Source organism: Trichoplusia ni, chromosome 8, assembly GCF_003590095.1.
Source record: "Trichoplusia ni isolate ovarian cell line Hi5 chromosome 8, tn1, whole genome shotgun sequence".
NCBI lineage: Eukaryota > Metazoa > Arthropoda > Insecta > Lepidoptera > Noctuidae > Trichoplusia > Trichoplusia ni.
In genome coordinates, this window is record NC_039485.1 from 3,195,313 (window position 1) to 3,213,491 (window position 18,179).

At 35.1% G+C, this 18,179-nt stretch overlaps 2 protein-coding genes across 2 annotated transcripts; both read right to left on the bottom strand.

Annotated features, from left to right (window-relative positions):
- Nucleotides 1–1,919: 1,919 nt before the first annotated feature.
- On the bottom strand, nt 1,920–5,575 carry LOC113496884 (classical arabinogalactan protein 9-like). Its single transcript, XM_026876261.1, has 3 exons — nt 5,466–5,575; nt 5,056–5,242; nt 1,920–2,981 (listed from the first exon to the last, which is right to left on the bottom strand). Exons 1-3 carry the CDS (start codon nt 5,532–5,534, stop codon nt 2,734–2,736), a joined length of 504 nt encoding a protein of 167 aa, XP_026732062.1. The 5' UTR covers nt 5,535–5,575; the 3' UTR covers nt 1,920–2,733.
- A 1,490-nt stretch (nt 5,576–7,065) lies between these two features.
- Nucleotides 7,066–17,458, bottom strand: LOC113496701. The gene is made up of 5 exons (XM_026876004.1): nt 17,136–17,458; nt 12,740–12,848; nt 12,155–12,301; nt 9,394–9,565; nt 7,066–7,846 (listed from the first exon to the last, which is right to left on the bottom strand). Exons 1-5 carry the CDS (start codon nt 17,253–17,255, stop codon nt 7,693–7,695), a joined length of 702 nt encoding a protein of 233 aa, XP_026731805.1. The 5' UTR covers nt 17,256–17,458; the 3' UTR covers nt 7,066–7,692.
- Between the last annotated feature and the right edge of the window lie 721 nt (nt 17,459–18,179).

Consider the following 18,179-nt stretch of genomic DNA (forward strand, 5'->3'; position numbering starts at 1 on the left):
TGAGAATTTCGTCACGCTGTTGAAAGGTAAACTAGTTTGAACACCGGATTTACTCGTTATTGTCTTGCATGCTGCGAACGCATATTAACTGATGTACCTGTTTGTAAGTGTTTTTTAGGAGTTATCGTTTAATTAACGGTTAACACTTGTTGTTGCGTGAGCTTTTAAATGATAAATGGTTCCCTTTTTAACACTGACCTAGGAACTGGTTTGGAAATGTTCATCTATACTAATATATAAAGCTGAAGAGTTTGTTTGTTTGTTTGTTTGAACGCGCTAATCTCAGAAACTACTGGTCCAAATTGAAAAAATATTTTTGTGTTGAAAAGACCATTAATCGAGGAAGGCTTTGCTCTATAAACCATCACGCTGCGACTAAAAAGAGCGATGTTACAATGGAAAATGTGAAAAAAAACATGGCAGGTATAAATCATAACTTACATAACTTCTACCCACGGGGACGAAGTCGCGGGCGACAGCTAGTATTGGATTAAGGTAAATAGTGGAAATTAAAAGTTCTAACATCCATTAAGCAATCTTTACTTCGGGTACAAGCTAAAAATACGCAAAGGACAAGGAAAATTTGATTTTTCGTAACATGAAACAACCCCAATTTGGTGGAAAGATCCTCATACATCCGAACTTTTTCGGAGGAGGAAGCGGTCAGACTTTTACTGACTGAACCCTTAACACGGCATGTCTTCTTAGAGTAGATAAGAAATTATGACTTCAGCTTTAAGGGGCAAAAAAAAACCAAATAAAATGTAATCTCTTACATACAGGACAAACAATTAAATTTCGAATAAAAGAGTTCTTGAAACTAATCTTTCTTCATAAATAAGTGCACTAATAACACCTTGAAAAATAACCGACTTAAATTCTTTATTGCGTACTCAATACAAACAAACTATACAGCAATTCGCCATACCATGTGTTCGAAGGCCTCATATGGTGCTAGCCATACGTGACAGGCATTCCAGATCTTTGAAGAGTCATTTATTTGCTTGGACCGTGACACAGATACCGCCGGTTGTATTGTATGACCAATTGCAGTTGAATGTGTACTTAATTGTGTCATAGGTACGATGTAGTCAAATGGATTAGGTGATCACGTAATTAGATTTATTTAAGGTTTTCGGAGGACAATTTCCAGCACGCTTTTTTCTGCTTAGACGTTCGATGTTGGCTTCTCAACCTTATATGGGTAAATGTTTTTCTCCCTTTTACTACAAAATCATGCTAGGCTAAGAATGAGTAGATACGTTTGGGTACTATATATTGAATGTAGCTACGTTGACACTGCGTGTCACGACACATTTTACTGGGTATTATGGAATATCATGATAAAACTTTCCTTATTCAGCTTCCGGAACATTTTATACCCAAATAATTGTCTGTTTAATCTGTTTGATTGTCCGTGAAATGGACACGTCGAATTTCTGTTAACGCTTACCAAATAATTCTAATTCTTTACCAAATATCTTTCTAAAAGATGTCATAATTCAATAGTTGTCTGACGTAATTCAAATAATGTATTTCGATCACTCGAAACCAAGAACTAATTAGGTGAAGGAAGGAGGGCTAATGAAGTAAATCGATTCATTTATCTACCAGCACTTAATGCGTGAATAGTTTCGCTTTTAAGTTCGCAATAAACATGGCCTTAACAAATGATCTAATTAAAGGCAATAGCGTGCATAAATGTATCAACAGTGCTGGTGTTGCGTTGTTCTGATATATGTTTCCGGTTTCAATTAGCCAATACGATGCTACTTCTTACTTAAATACGTTAAACCTAATGTGAAGGTAGAAAACGGGTTGTTTACCACTGAAAAGATTTTAGGTCTTCAGGTCAGACTCTTTAAAGTTTTTCAGAAATTGGTTTAGAAGCATGCCCGTTTTCCAAAATAAAACACTTCTTTTAAAATGCATTCTGCATCATATATTTCACGTTGTACAATTGTACATACATGTATGTACTTAAAAGACCTATTCTACAGAAGAACTAAACTAATATTGTTATTTAAACCAAAAATAATATGACAACATCACAATTGTATATCAAAATCAATAAGAGACTTTCGTTTAAGTCATGCTGATTTAAAAAGCATACTTGAGTCCTATCTTTGTTCATTTCTCGTTCTGAATGATAAATTTACATCGAGTTTAAAAATGAATGCTTTTAGAGCACATGCCTTATTAAATTGTAATGAAATGCTAACAGTTTAAAATGCACCATAAATAACACGCCACCAACTAAAAGTGAAAACAAAACACTTTCGTATGACTAGTCCCAATAACTCCAATATAAACGGTAGACTCATAATGATTGATGACAATTAAACTTACTTTTTAATCATAATTAATGACTAAAGTAAATCTATACAACAAAGAATCGAAAAGAAAACAAGATGTTGTACTAAGAAGGAAATTTCGAATATGATTTTTGTACCTCCTGAGGCAAGTCGAGAGCAAGACAATCAACGACGTTTCCTCTGTTTCGCTTTTCCGCGCCTTGCCGCTCACAAATCTGGGGATGCGACTATCGCTTTTGCAAATATAAGTTGTTCATTGGAACAACATGAACGGGCAATGACTGGGTTTCAAGACTTTCTTTCCTTAGGTGAATCGAATTGTTTTCGTTGAAACTCAAAAATTTCTTGAGCAGCACTTGAGTATAATCAGATTATTGTGTGTTATTTTAGTACAACATCTCAGGTTTGTAGTTATAGACTATTTGCCAGCAGCTGCCGTTGTAGGTGCTGCTGTTGTTGCAGCTGGCGTGGTAGCAGCTGCTGGTGCCGGAGTGGCTCCTCCAGCTGGCGTTGTGGGATTAGCAAGAGGCATTGGTGGTGGTCCTGGAGGCATGCCACCGGGAGTTGGTGTCGCGGTGTTGGGGCTGAAGTAGAATCCCCACCAACCTCCTTGACTCGGGTTCGGATTTGGATTCCAACTTAGATTCATGCCGTTACCACCTGGAGCTGTAAAGAAATAATAATAATAATACCACATCACATTTTAGATTGAAGTTCTTAAACGTGTACGTTAGACCCTAGTCCCCGTGCACGCCTTTAAAAAGGACCGGGTCTCATCCCATGAAGTATTCCCGTGACCGAATAGTCCCCGGAGTCAATACTGTTCTCAATCATAACATACCATCTGTGAACATGTAACGAAGCAATAAAGACGTAGTATTGAAATGCGTTGGGTTAAAAAATGAAATGAGATAGATTCCCGGTTGTAATTACGGACAGATGTTCTGCAAGTTATAGCATTAGATGGTATGTTTTTATCAAAATCGTTTAATTAGTTCTGAACAGTTTAGTGGCAGTTGTATTGTACAGCTGATCTGGAAATTTCCTCAAAAGAACGTTACTAATAGTTATTAGATCACCTATATTATCTTAAGCTGATTTCAATAATAATACATTTAAATAGAATGCATTATTATGTAAATGAGCATTCTTAATAATAGTTACTTTTATTTTTCCTGTCAATCATGTGTTTGAAGTTATGTTTACGTTAATGACAAATGAAGGATGGCTACAAAAAGTCTTAAGTTCCTATTTTTATTTTTATTATTACAATATAAGAAGAAAGATATAACAATATTTTGTACAAAATTAACCTACATATTTATGTTTCAGTTGACTGTTGTGAGACATTTGAGATTGGATGAGATTTTTATGGTTAAACGAAACTCGATTAATACTAAATAAACTAAATAATTTCTAAAGCTGTTGAAGAGAAGGATGAAATTAAGCTTGAAGAGAGGATAAAATGAAGTTGCACTATATGTACCTATTGAAAATGATGATCTGATGCGTTTGTTGATTACACAAATTCTTTCCCTACGCGAAGACCGAACTTGCGACTAGCATATTCGATTTGGCGAGGTGACCTTTATCATTCATCTGTCAGAGCAGTCAGCCAGTACAGAAAAGAGGAAAATTAAAAAAAAATACTTCAATTCGAAACTAAGGCATATGAGGTATATACAATACAGGATATATTGTATATGTATTTATGTGCGTTATCAAAGGAATTAAATACGAAATGGAAGTCTACATTAATTGCCGACAGGCATGTGTAACATTGTTGTTCGTAATCCGTCAATCAATCAATCAAATTCATCAGTATTTATTGCGTTTGTGCACTTAATGAAAATATTTGGTTTTCCTATACAATAATACTAATTGGTAGGTAGTCATAGTAGTAATACCAGCGTATATGAGTCCCACTGCTGGGCACACTTCACAGGCCTCCTCGCATACAAGGAAGGATTGATACCACGATAGCTCTCTGAGGGTTGGCGATTTTACATTCTAATATTTGAAATCCAGGTTTCCTCACGATTTGGTAAATTATCATAAAATTTAGAAATTTACACAATTCGAGCATGATGTATAGAATACATAATAAAAAAGAAAGATGATCAAGACTTGGACGGCAAGATTAGAATATTATATAATAATAAGATTGACTGACAAAAAGGACGAGGAAAATGGTGGACGAGAAGGGAAAGAACTATCTAGCAGAGGGCTGTTTAATATTAATAACGATAATAATAATTAAATGAATAAGAAATAAGGTGTCTCTCATGCAGAGAGATAGTATATAGTAAAGGCACTTTTAAAGTCGCCTTAAAGCTAATAGAATTGCTTTAATGTGTGGGAATCATGTCTCAGTCGCGAGGTTTGTCAAAAATATTAGACGTCCATATATTTGAGTATTTAAATCAGCGCTTATAGTTGCCAGCAACTAATTTGTCTAAGGGTAACTTGACTAGAGTAAATACTGTATAAAAATATTCATTTCATTAGAAGCTATTTACATTTAATTAAGATGATTAAGGATCTAAGTGTTTTAGGCTTACCAAATTCCAAGAATTAAAAAAAAATATGAATGCGATTATTAGTACCTAATATTTTCAACTAATAAATGAATAAAATTTTATTATTATTAAATTCCATCTACCGATAACTACTTTAATGAAATATCACGTAATACCGCACTACCATGTCATCATTTCCTGGAAACCAAAAATAAACTTACGAATCATGAAATTGACAGGCGGCTGCATGGGACCGAAAGTTGGAGGAGCTCTAGTAGTTGTTCTTCGTCTTACAGGACAATCTGTACACCAGTCGTAGTAATCCTCTTCACTTGATACCGTTGTAGTAGTCGAAACATCATCATCGTCACATAGCAAGTCGCACCAAAATCGAGCACCGAACAATGGCTAGAAATTTAGAAGAAATATTTGATGAAATGCTAAAACTATATAGGAATTTTTTTATGAAAATTTAGTCTTTATATTGTCAAACTTGTATCCAAAATTTTAATGAAATTCATGAAGAAAAAAGAAAGTAAAAATAGCCCCGAACGAAGCTAAGAAATATGAGATTGATTTGAAAATGACTAAGGATAAGAAGAAAATAAAACTAGATAATATTGATACTAACCGTTGCTATACCAAATTGGAAGCACAAGAGAATCACTGAAAAATATACACACGCTCGCACGTCACCCATGTTTGTGATATTATCATGAAGAAACCTCCGCACAGCTCCTTACATACTAATAACGAAGGCTTTGCGCAAGACGCCTGAATTACAAATACATTGCCAAAGAATATTTACGTATTATTTTCAGTGGATACGCGTTAAGGACGATGCGTACTTGTTCAGGGCTGAAAATAGGTGTCATTCATTGTTTCGATGCTTTTGTTCGATTTCATAACATCCTTTTCAGTTATATTTACAAGTAATTGAATAATACATTCAATTGTATAATGTTGGTCTTCTAAATTCAGTTTCATTAGGGTTGAGAGCTTCAGAATGGACACATTTTCTAAATTAAACTTTCTTGTAATACTCGGTCTTTGACCAAAAGGTCCTCGATTTGTTAAGTAACTGAAAAGTATCGGTAGCTGAATTCAAAACGAATTGGTTTTGGGAAAGGTTTTCAATTCGTCAATTCGTGGGGTTTTCTATTATAGTGTTTTAGCACAGAATTTTGGAATCATGAACAGATTTCGTTAATATTTTTATATTTGACGTCAAATAGCTGTCATTTGGTCCATTTCATCAAGTTTGGGGCAGTAGTTTTTTTTATTATTTAAAAGCAACTCTATATCATTATCAGTTTAATTAAAGTTGAAAGGACTAGTAATTAAACATTCCTATTGAAATAAGAATATTTTTGTAACAGAGAGCAACAATCCTTTTACTTCCTATAGGCCCTTTAAAACTCTCAAATATCAACAAAAAAACCTCAGCATTCACCTCATCAGGACGAGTTTGAAATTTGATTTTTGAGGCCATTTGAAATTTCGTAACTTGAACTTGTCTTTCAATTTGAAACCATGCCTCTGACGTCATTCGGAAATATTATTTCTTGGTTATTACCGGCAGTATTGGACACGGTCAAGTTTGAATGTCATAACATGAGTCTGCCTGTATTGTTTAGTGTGTAGACAGCTACGCCATTGCATACTAAACGAGGCATAGAACAATGTGCATGCCCTATCAGTTCTTTGAAGTCATTCTTAACATTGAATTTACAATAATTGGACTGTGAAACTATAAATTCTTATAGCATTCTGTCGGCTGCAATTATTTTTATTTATTTATTGGCTTTGGTGTCCTAGTTTTTGTAACTAAGTATTAGTAAATATGGTTTAGTAATAAGTTTATTTAATTATGTAAGATTTTTCTGTAATCGACTAAGCTTTATTTTAATTTTGATATGATCGATTTACATTCAAAAGTTATAAGACTCACTTAAGGAGAATAAAGTGAAAAATCATTTCAGCTTCGGATCCTCACAAACAGCAGGTTATCGTAGACAATAAATTAAATACTAAAGATCAATCCCAAGGACTCATAAATTTCTATTAAAAACATTAACACGTTATAACTTCTAAGACGTAGATACGAGTTATTTGTAGAAAATGTAATATGTGTTCGAAAATACGAATTGTGTTCGTGTTTACGAATTCATTTACAACGAATAGAGTCGACAAATATTAATACAGGTGTTAATGCAAAAGAAAAACCCAAATCATGAAATAAAGACTTTATTGTTTCATCGTTAGAAAATTGCTTCGCTTAATGCACCGTAAAATTTCACAAGACGTTCTACTTGAGGCACATTTCGTTTTAACATAGATATAATATTATTACTTCGATCTTTCATCATTCATCATTTTCTTAAGGATACGTTAATATTTCAAATGGTTGCTTAGGTATCTTGGGGCTGTTTTGTTTTTGTGAAAATAAAATATATGTTAGCCGAAATTGTTATATAAGATGATTATAAAAAATGTTTTTTGAAACCGTAGAGACGATCATTGATTATATTAGTATAAAGCGTCTTCTTTGCGATTCATATATAAGTAACAATTAATGCGTTAATGCCAATCGAAACTTTAGAAATAACAATATTATTACGAGTCACGTTATATATGAGACCGATACGATCTCGTTATTTTGCATATAATTCTCATCTCCATATTACTGAAAAATATGAAAATAAGATCATTTTTAACACGAGTCACGCTCAATGCGAAAGAGAGATTGGAACATTGTCAGCTTGTATGTCACTTATCTAGTCTCGAAAGTTAAAGTGAACTCTTTCAAACACGTTTCGAAGCTATATAAATCTGAAAAAAAATAGTTTTCTCAAAACTTAATGGCCGAAAGCCACTTTGTAGCTAACGCCAGGACGTTTTGGGACTTTACTGCCGACTTCAACCAAAATTGGTGTGTAGTCAAATCTGGCTGGTTTGGTCGAACAATCCTTGTGTGGAATCGGGAACACGTAGTTAACATCCACGTCGTATCTGGAATTAAACGGAGATGTTAATCAAAGGTTTCAGAAGTTAGGCTGATATATTAGGTACGTAATTGCTTGCTGGTTTGTTTTAATAAACTCCAACTAATTTCTATCCAAGTGTGTGTTGTACTGCTTTCATCTCTTTTACCACATTTTTGAAAAAAAACAAAGATACTTTATTTTATTTGAGAATCGGGTACATTGATTGATTAATTAATTCCAAGAGAGCAATTCGCACTATCTATATCTGTCGATAGGAGTACATTTATTTCTGATAACCAACGTCACGGAAACGATATGAAAGAAAAATATAATAAGGCATCATCGATAATTGGTAAAATCTAAACGGTGATAGGCGAAGCTGATAGAAATAATTCTCTCTTTCCAAATTGCTAGTGTAGTATTCTGTCCCATGGAACACGAATCCAATTTTCGCTTTCAGGTGTACAGTCAAAAATCAAACAAAACGGCACTTCAAAAATCCGATTCCATACTAACCCGGTTAGCCAGAAAAGCTTATATCCATTTAAAATGTACCTAACACCTTTCGATCATCCTTTAAAACAGTGTTGTTATATTTTTAGGAAAAGGATTCCACACTAAAACCTGTGCTAGGTTTTAGTTATTTTTTCCAATAAAAATATTTGAATATCAATTTACAACGCCATTTACTCGTAATTAAATGATGTTACGGTTAACTACTGTAGCCCGACTAGTTCGACGCGCGATCCCGCCGCGTCTGCCGAAAATAGTCGGGCTATCCTGATAAATACGCGTGAGTAATCCGTTACATTATTTAATAATGTAAACGCAGTTTCAGACTAAGCTAAACTTGTAGTATAAGTACTAGACAATTGATAAACATAAATACGTAAGTAAGTAGATAAGTTACACACAAACATGGAACAAATTTCCGTGCTCATCACTCAAACATTTGTCCTGAATGGGAATCGAACCCACGACCTCCGGCATAGCAGTCAGGGCCACTAACCACTAGACCAAAAACCCAGTCTTAATGTTTTCAAGTTAACTCGAATCCTGATTACCATGTTATTGTCGGATCGTGGTCATGAGAAAACGTTTTGATGAAAGTAAAATGATGGCTTTAGAATTGGTAATCGTTCATTATGTATTGTAATGTTTCTATTGTTTCTTGCCTACATGCGCTGTATGTATGGGATGAGAGAATTTCAATTTAACGTTTCATCGGTTTTTGCTGTCATACATAATTATGGATGGCGTTATGCCTACTCATACATTTATGAATTACATTGGTTTCAGTATCCAAATTGTTAATTTTTTTATACAACCACGCTCCCAAAAACATACGAATCTCATGCAGGAAGATAAAAAGATTCAGAAAAAATATTCTATTATCACAAATGATTACACGACAGAATAAATGATTTCACGTCTACGTTGTGTCTCACTACGTAACTCTATCACAACTTCCCATTGCACCAATATTCTGATACAAAAGTTACCCAGTAGAAATACAAGTGTACATAAGTACATTGCATACTATCCCCATCCATAAAACCATTAGGGTATTACCTCGGCAGTTTATCACGTAAGTAAGCCATTACGTTCTTCGGTAGCGACGTCGTTCTCGAAAGGACGAAGGCACTCAAGTACCGAGCTCCCTCCGTCTGCTCAGCGCAGTGGAGGAGGAGAGCCCAGGTCTTGTACTCGGTGTCTAGCACGTACGTGTTGTATATGCCGTCATCTGGAAGAATAAAGATTGGAGGTAATATAGGTAGATGGAAATTGGGATTGAGAAAAAATATCTGGAGATATTTATTGCTGTTTTAAATGTGGGTACGTTATTTGGCTTATATTTTTTTTCGTAGTTTAATAAACAACAACTCTTCACTTTCTGTAGATGTTTCTGTTTTCAAAAACAATCGGTGATAATTTGAAAGGTACTGTATGCGTAATATTCCTTTTTCTTATATCTTAAAAAAACAATTCGCGCTGGAAGGAATTAAGCCCATGGGGGTTTCACCAACATTCAAGCCACATGAATAAAGATACCCAGACTCAGGACAAACATTTGTGGATAACAAATAACGTTTGTCCAATGTTTGGCGTGGTTACCTCTACTCAGGTAAAGGTGTGAAGTTGTGTTGAGAATTGATTGATAGTCGTTCTTGAAAAATCTGCGAATACTTCCATGCCTAGAATGGATACTTAATTAAAATATAATCAGTACTTCAAATAGACATGGTGCAAACAAGAGCGGACGGATTTAATGTGCTTCACCACATACACAATAATACCGCCTACTGGCAAACGTGCAAATTCCACAGTTATAGTAATTATCATATTCATAATAACTGCTTAGCACCGGTTTGCACTGCCCACTTCTGAGCAAACACTTCTTCTGATATGGAAACAATTATTGATGGCCACGCGTCTTCATTACTAATTCATCATCATTGACCTAGCCTTTTCCCAACTATGTTGGGGTCGGCTACCAGTCCAAACGGGTTCAGCTAAGTACCAGTGTTTTACAAGGAGCGACTGCCTATCTGACCTCCTCAACCCAGTTACCTGGGCAACACGATACCCCTTGGTTAGACTGGTTGTCAGACTTTTCAAGCTTCTGACTATTTTGTAACGACTGTCAAAGATGTAGGAATAACAGCCGGGACCCACAATTTATCGTGCCTTCCGAAACACGGAGGAACTCGTTATGACAAAGATGGTCACCCATCTACGAACCAACCGCGTCAAGCATAGCTTAACCTGTGATCGAGTCACTTATGCGGTTATAGCTTAGCCACGAGCTCCTCTTTATTAATTGTGGGTTCATAAGTTCGTTCCTATTTTGATTAATAAAAGTTCAAACGAATTCTGATATGTTTAGTTCTCAAGATGTTATTTCATTGTTTTAAGCATCTACAAAAACTATTTCAATCCCACGAATATTACAAACGCGAAAGTTTGTATGTATGGAGATCTGTTACTCTTTCACGCAAAAACCACTCAACTGATTTAAACGAAACTTGGTATACAGATAGTTTATAACCTGGATTAACACAAAACATAGTTTTTATATCGATTTTATGTTCCCGTAGGATCATTTTCGATTTGTAGTGGGCGGATCCGCAGGTAATAGCTAGTACTATGTAATATGTATATAAGTATGCGGTTGACGTATACCCCTCAGAATCTGTTAACTCAAGCTCAAGGTCTATACTTAGCGTAAGTTCTTTATTAATGATTAGCGTTAAACTTCCAAGACGAGACCCTTCAAGCACATATCAGTAAGCATAACTTCGTAACAGCAGACCCACTCCAAATCACACCTTAACTACATTAATAAAAGGTCGAGATTGAATTGACGTCATGTTAATTAATTGTCATGTGGTGAACGACCAAGAATAATGTGTTGCGTGTCGTGAGAGACAAGTGAGAGATATCTGCGAGTATAAGGATACTGCTAACAGATTGCTCGGGACTTTCGTTATCTTAGGGATGAGAGGATATTTATTTTGTAAGGAATAAGGAACATCTCACAATAAGTACATATAACTGTACTTATTGTGAGATGTTGCTTGTATTTGTGTATACGATGGTAGTTGTATTACATATGTTAAGGGAGAAATCATGAGATTAAGACACGTTTATTTATCGGTATCTCCCGATAATAAAGGGACACTCTTTGTGCCCTTAATTTCAGTTGGGTATTACAGCAGTTCAAAATGACCGGAGACGGATCAGATTTGTGTCTTCCAAAACACGGAAGCTGTGATATTTATATCTGAAACGTACATAAAATTCAAAAAGTCAGTACGTACTTTGGAATCGAACTCAAGACCATAAATTTGGCAGTCTTGCCGTCTTACCCCTCGATTACCACATCGTCACGTTACGGAATATGTCACAACGGATTTCCATGTTGCTACCGCTTATTTCTTAATCATTCTCGTATAACATAAGCCCGGAGTTCCGGACGTGGTCCGTCAAAGAATAATATAATAGTGTACCTTATCCAAAAAAACGAGTGGAAAATATTTTTCCTGCTCCTCATAATGACTTCTTCTATTAACTTCGATGCGGGTTCCAAGAAAGTAAATCGTTCCTCTGGGACACACCAAGCTCAAGTGGTATCTAGTTTTTGTTTTTTATCTTTATTGATCGTTGTTTAAAGGAGTTGCAATGACGGGCACGCGTGACGAACTTATCCAATTAAAAAAATACCTGTTGCCAAGTCTCATCCAGAGAATTGCTAAATTCTGTTAGTATTCGCCAATTACCCATAGCTGCATATTATAGGCTTAATTATTTACTATTTTAATAAAGCAATTACATGTCCTCTCAGCATGAGTCCAGTGTGCCGGCTGGTTGAGGTCCACTCGCCAAGTGATGTTGCCCAACAGATTCTCTCCTAAAGGATCATCAGCGAAACGGTATGTGAAGTTCATTGTTACTCCTGGAGTCCATTCTATAGAGCCATCTGTAAGTTAATGGATTATTGTAAAAAGGTTATAAGTTACAACCATCTTCAAAAAGTAGAGTCTGTCAATTCATCTGTTTTTAATGTTTGTTGCTTCAAACCTCCGGAATGGGTGAACCGATTTTGATGATTTATAGTTGAATTCAGAGCTGGAGTCTGTTTGAGTTGAGGTGTTACTAGGTAGTGCCTCGCAGTTATACTTTAAAATATCAAAAAGTCTTTCAGGTGTCGCAGTAAGTAATACTACCTTCGATATTGTAAACTAATTAGTTAGACTAGCAATTAGGAGTTGAATGTAAAAAAATAAGTCTATTATCAAATGAAATAATTAGTAATAAGTGAGTAATTATCGATGCACAATAAAGCTCATTACAAGGGTATACAAGATTATCCTTACTAAATACTTGTAAGTCTAAGCAAAAATAGTTTTATACAGACCAGCGGTCGCGACGTGGTCGTCTTCAGTGAATACGGCTTTCATACAGCTGTACGAAAGAGCCTCTTCAGCACTCGCATAATATTCCACTACGAACCAGTCTCCTAGCATCTGTAAACAAAATTGAGTTTTAAACTCTGTGACATAAGCACTAGTTTTGCTCGTATTAAGCTAACGTAATTTTGCGCCTTACTTTATCGTATTTCTAAGTTGGTATAACGTGATATTGCTATTAGTTTTTAGTCAGGCGCTTTAACTAAAGCTTATTGAAAAATGTTGAGGTTTCTAATCTGTTATATTGTATACTTAGTTCAAACATGCCATAATGTTAGTGACAAAATTATTGCTTTTTGATAAGCGATTTCTATTGCTATACGCTTATACATGATTTTATATTGTGTGAAAGCAATTTACTGCTTTAAGTTTCTATTTAAGATAGCTCATGTTTAACGACAGTTGGTATTACCATAATAGGCTATTTATAAACATATAGCCAGTACTTAAATAAATGTTTTGGTCGTAAAGGAGCCGCATAACATCGTCATAAAGGGAAATTATGAGTACCTAAATCCTATCCTAGAATCCGCTTAGCACAAAGCCTTCAAATTATTGTCCTACTTACCTGCGTGGCAGTATTTATAATAAGTTTACGTTACGTTGCTAAGGATTTTTTATTTTTCAGACAGAATAACATTAATTGAGGAGTGCCAGTAAACATGCATTTAAACATTTGCTGTTTCAATTATCTTAATTTGTTTATTGGAATAAACTTACTTATCCAACTAAGTAAAATTATAGATTCATTTATTACATAACTTTATGCTAAATGACAATATCAGATAAACAATTATCAAATATAGGTCTTCATAAAACATTAAAATGTATTTCATTAGCAAAGCATTAACGATAAAAATTATAGAGAGTTTTCGGAAATTTCACTATTGCAACAAATCTTAATTTTAGATAGTTAATTAGTTGTTTGATTCATTAGTTTAGTTTGTTTAATGCCAATGCTATGAGTATGAAGCAGTGTATGAAGTATTTAAAATTAATTAAAATTATCGGAAAACAATCTATGGTTTCTTTTTTCCATAAAATAATTACAATGATTTAATCATTTTATACTACACTTCCACCCCTTGATTGATCGCACAGAATTTTGAACACATACTGTATAACGTGGTATGCAAAATGAAATGAATTGACTTTACAAATTTTATTCGTAGAAAGCTGAATTGTCATCTGAGTATTTGAGCATCTGAACTTTGAACGTCAAAACGAGGCAATGCCAGACGTTATGAATTCATTAGAAAACATTATCCTTGTCAAATAGAAAGTGAAATTGAATGCTAAGTGCCCATTATTGAAGCATTAAATATTGCTTTCAAAGTATCATTGTGTTTCTATGTAATGGGCGGCATTCAGTTGTCAAGGAAGAAGCACTTGTCTTGTGTATATCAAGACTTAATCCGTTTGTCAAGGCCTGTGTTGTGATTGAAATGAAGACTCGTTGGAAGCCTTTTAATCTTTGCTTCCGTTGTGGACGGTGTTATAGATAAACTGTGTAGATCATCATGGCCGACATTAAAATGCTTTCGACAAGTTCATTAATTTAAGAGCCATCATGTTATTTTTATAAGAATTGGTCATACAAATTTACGAAGGGTTAAATTGATATTCCGACATAGCACGGCCGTTTACATTAGGTCAGTAAGAGTCTGATACTACCCTCTTCCTCCCCAAGGGGGTAAATAGCCATAAGGATTCGAACGACTTAGATGAATAGGAATTTATATTTTTTTGTAATCGACTCCTTTGGACTTGAATTGTACCGACTTCGAACTGTCTGATTTCATTTATTACTTACTTACTATAGGTACAAACCATCACAATTTATTTAAGTTTTGTCCCTATTGAACGAGTAGCGTTGACTTTTTATCAGAAGCTTCCGCCACCCACACGATTAATGTTGTTAGTATATATCTACCTATAGTTACAATTTATTTTTTATTTATTTAATAATTTATGTACACACACAAGAGATCTTAAAAGTAACATAACATTATAAACATAAATGATGTACAAGGGTACTGCTTATTTCTTAAGAAATCTCTGCCAGCAGACCCGCGAAAGGAGAAGTCGTCAATATTGGCAGTCATGGTGTGTGGCTCAATTAAACTAATAAAAATTAAACTAATAAATAAATTGACACTAATACATACTACATATAACTAACAATATATTATAATATATAAATATATATATGCATACATACATAGGTATAAATACTATAATATATATATATGTATATCCAAAATAAGTCAGTCATGAGAGAGATAATGCTCTTTGACGCGTTTTTTAAAGATATGAAGAGATTTGGAATCACGGATGTTAGGCGGAAGCGAGTTCCAAAGTCTTACTGCGTGAATGGTAAAGGAGTAGGAATAGAAGTCAGTGGAGTGGGATGGGCAATGCAACAAGGATTTTATATGCGATCTGCAAGGGACATCAGGAGGTCGGGTAAAGGAAAAGCGTTCACGCAAGTAAGAGGGATACGAAGGATTGTGCAGGACATTGTACAGTAAGCATAAAATGCGAGTGTTCCGGTGAAGGCGGATTGGGAGCCACTTAAGCTGCTTACGGAGGTGAGACACATGGTCATATTTGCGCAGGCCGAATACAAAACGTACGCATAGATTTTGCAAGCGCTCAAGTTTATTAAGGAGCTCCTCGTTAGCATCCAGATAGCAAACATCAGCATAATCGATGATGGGTTGGATTAAAGATAGGGCTAGTGAGATTTTAGTTTGAAGAGGTAGAAAGTGTTGAAGGGATTTGAGGGAATGAAAGGAAAAATGGGCTTTACGGCTAACTTCGGCAACTTGAGGACGCCACGAGAGATTTGTGTCCAATATAATCCCCAGATCCTTTACGGTTTCCGAGAACTTGATCGGGATTCCATCAAAGTACAGGCGCGATAACGATGATAAATTTAATCGGCTCCCCAAAGACCTGCTACTTATGATGATTGCCTGTGACTTTGATGGATTCACCTTAAGACCATAAGACTCAGCCCAAGAACAAACGGAAGCCAGGTCTTTATTCATGGCAGCAATGGCAGAGTCTGCCTCAGCAGCTGGAAAGTGGCGATACAGCTGCAAGTCGTCTGCATAAAGATGGAAGTGGGAAGCAATTACTCTAGTTACAGAGTTGATGAAAATAGAGAAGAGAAGAGGAGAAAGGACGCCACCCTGGGGAACACCCGCCGTGAGCTCGCACCAATCAGAGTGAGACTCTTCAAGGCGAACACACTGCGAGCGACCCCGAAGGTAAGAATCTAACCATGCTAGGGATGTAGAAGAGAAATTTAGAGATTTTAGGATGCCAAGTAGCACATCAAAATCTACCGAGTTGAAGGCACTGCTGAAGTCAAGCAGGACAAGGACCGTCATCATCTTTTTCTCCATTGCCCAGCGGATGTCGTCAGTCACCTTCAACAAGGCAGTGACGGTACTATGGCCAGAACGGAAACCAGATTGGAAAGAAGAAATAAGAGAAAAGTTATTGATTTATAAAGTTATTGATGGTTAATTTTAAAATTAATTGTTCGAAATTTGGTTTAGGTTCGACCTCTAAAATTAGAGATAAGAAGCGCAATAATTGCACTGAAAAGTGGTTCAAATTTTGATCCAAATACATAATATTGTAATGTGTAAATGTACAAATGTGACAAAATAGTTCGTATAGATCAGCGAAAGAAAATAAGTAAAATATATCTACAATTATAAGGAAACATAAATTAATTAATTTCATAGCTTTCATTTGCCAAATAAAAACAATAGTCTATTCCGGCAATCCCAAAACTAGGGATGTTTGTTCTTCCTAATTGTTAACTCTCTCACAAAACATTGTTACAACGGTACACAACGGAATTTCTATTTGATCCGGTTTTCACTTAATTTTCCAACGGAAATAGACCCAGAATATTATCACGCATATAATTCTTAGAGTAAGACAATAAACGACCACTTTCGGACAAACTTTCTGTTTATTTATATACACAACTAGCTGTTGCCCGCGAGCTCACCCGCTCTAAATCGAAAATTATCCCTCGGGAACAAAAAATCGGGATAGAAATTACCCTATGTGTTAATCCTTGTTGTAAACTAAGTTTCAACTAAATCTGTTCAGTGGTTTTTGTGTGAAAGAGGAACGAACATCTATACATACAAACTTTCGCGTTTATTATATTCGTAGGATACTTCAAGTTTTTACCAAACGTTTTCTTTAACGAGACGCAAACATGGTAGATAGCTTAAACATACTTAATACCACGTTTTAGGTAATTCCACTTACCGATATAATAACAAAACATAAAAGCAACATAAAAATACATACCCTCGGCAAATCGAAATGCGGTACAGCTCTAACTTCGGGACATTTTCTTTTATCGACATACTTCGCCGATATCACATGCAATAGCACTAAGCACATCACTACATAGAACACTTTTGCCATTTTCAAAGTTTGAATATAGATACCGATTTCTTTTTACGTAAATCTTTCTTAATATTTTTTAAAATTGTAATCCTCAAATGTAGAACGAAAGAATTCGTTTGTTTTTAATTCTGAATTATTTGACACTTGATTTGGATTCGATTTTTAACAAAATGACCGTTAAACGTATTTGTGTGGCAACCGTTGGTATCGCACTAACAGAAGGGAATTGTTATCATTTTGTATGGGACGCCAGTAAATGGGAATGCTGGCAGCATACCATTATTATCGGTGTGACTCATTTATTGTTTTGTTGTAAATATTTAATGGTTGTAGGCATGTCCAAAGTTAATGGGTTGGTATTTCGGTAGTTAAAAGGATTGGGGTACCTGTTCTAAATGTCAGATACGCTTAAATTGTCGGTCGTGATTCATTTGAAAAAGAAAATACTAATAGCCCGCCAAACAAATAAATGACGTCAACAACGTCGACAAAGATTGTTTTTCTACATTCGCTGAATAGTTTTATGAATAATATTGGATACGTACTGTCTCTGTCTCTCGAACATATATTGATCAAATAATAGTAAGTGCAACTTAAGTAAGCCTGACGTCATTTCTGTATAAAATTGTTAAGATAATAACTAAAGCGCTTAACTTCTAAGCAACTAGTCTCATCTTTTACTGTCCATATATGGGCAAAGCTCGCAGCTGATTATGTTTAATTATAGATAATATCTCTCAAACCGACTAAAAATATTTTTACTTTTTAATTTTTATACTCACTCGTCATTTGGGTTCTCAAAACCCATGTCCAGTGGCTAACATAATACCTACTTTATACAACACATCAGGGACCACGAATGCTGCTGAAAGTTGAGTAATTGAGGCAATATCTCTTCATGATCCTTCAAGTCGGTCAAAGCCAAAAGGTACTTACATAATT

Bases quoted from the DNA above. Each gene is read 5' to 3' on its own strand.
- LOC113496701 (XM_026876004.1), bottom strand. From the start codon at position 17,255: ATGGCAAAAGTGTTCTATGTAGTGATGTGCTTAGTGCTATTGCATGTG. The intron at 9,566-12,154 runs GTAATTGCTTTA...TTATTCTTCCAG, and splicing joins GACTCATGCTGAGAGGACAT to ATGACGGCATATACAACACG. The intron at 7,847-9,393 runs GTAATACCCTAA...GTTTAATTCCAG, and splicing joins TTACGTGATAAACTGCCGAG to ATACGACGTGGATGTTAACT.
- LOC113496884 (XM_026876261.1), bottom strand. From the start codon at position 5,534: ATGGGTGACGTGCGAGCGTGTGTATATTTTTCAGTGATTCTCTTGTGC. The intron at 5,243-5,465 runs GTTAGTATCAAT...CTAAATTTCTAG, and splicing joins TCCAATTTGGTATAGCAACG to CCATTGTTCGGTGCTCGATT. The intron at 2,982-5,055 runs GTAAGTTTATTT...ATTTCTTTACAG, and splicing joins GCCTGTCAATTTCATGATTC to CTCCAGGTGGTAACGGCATG.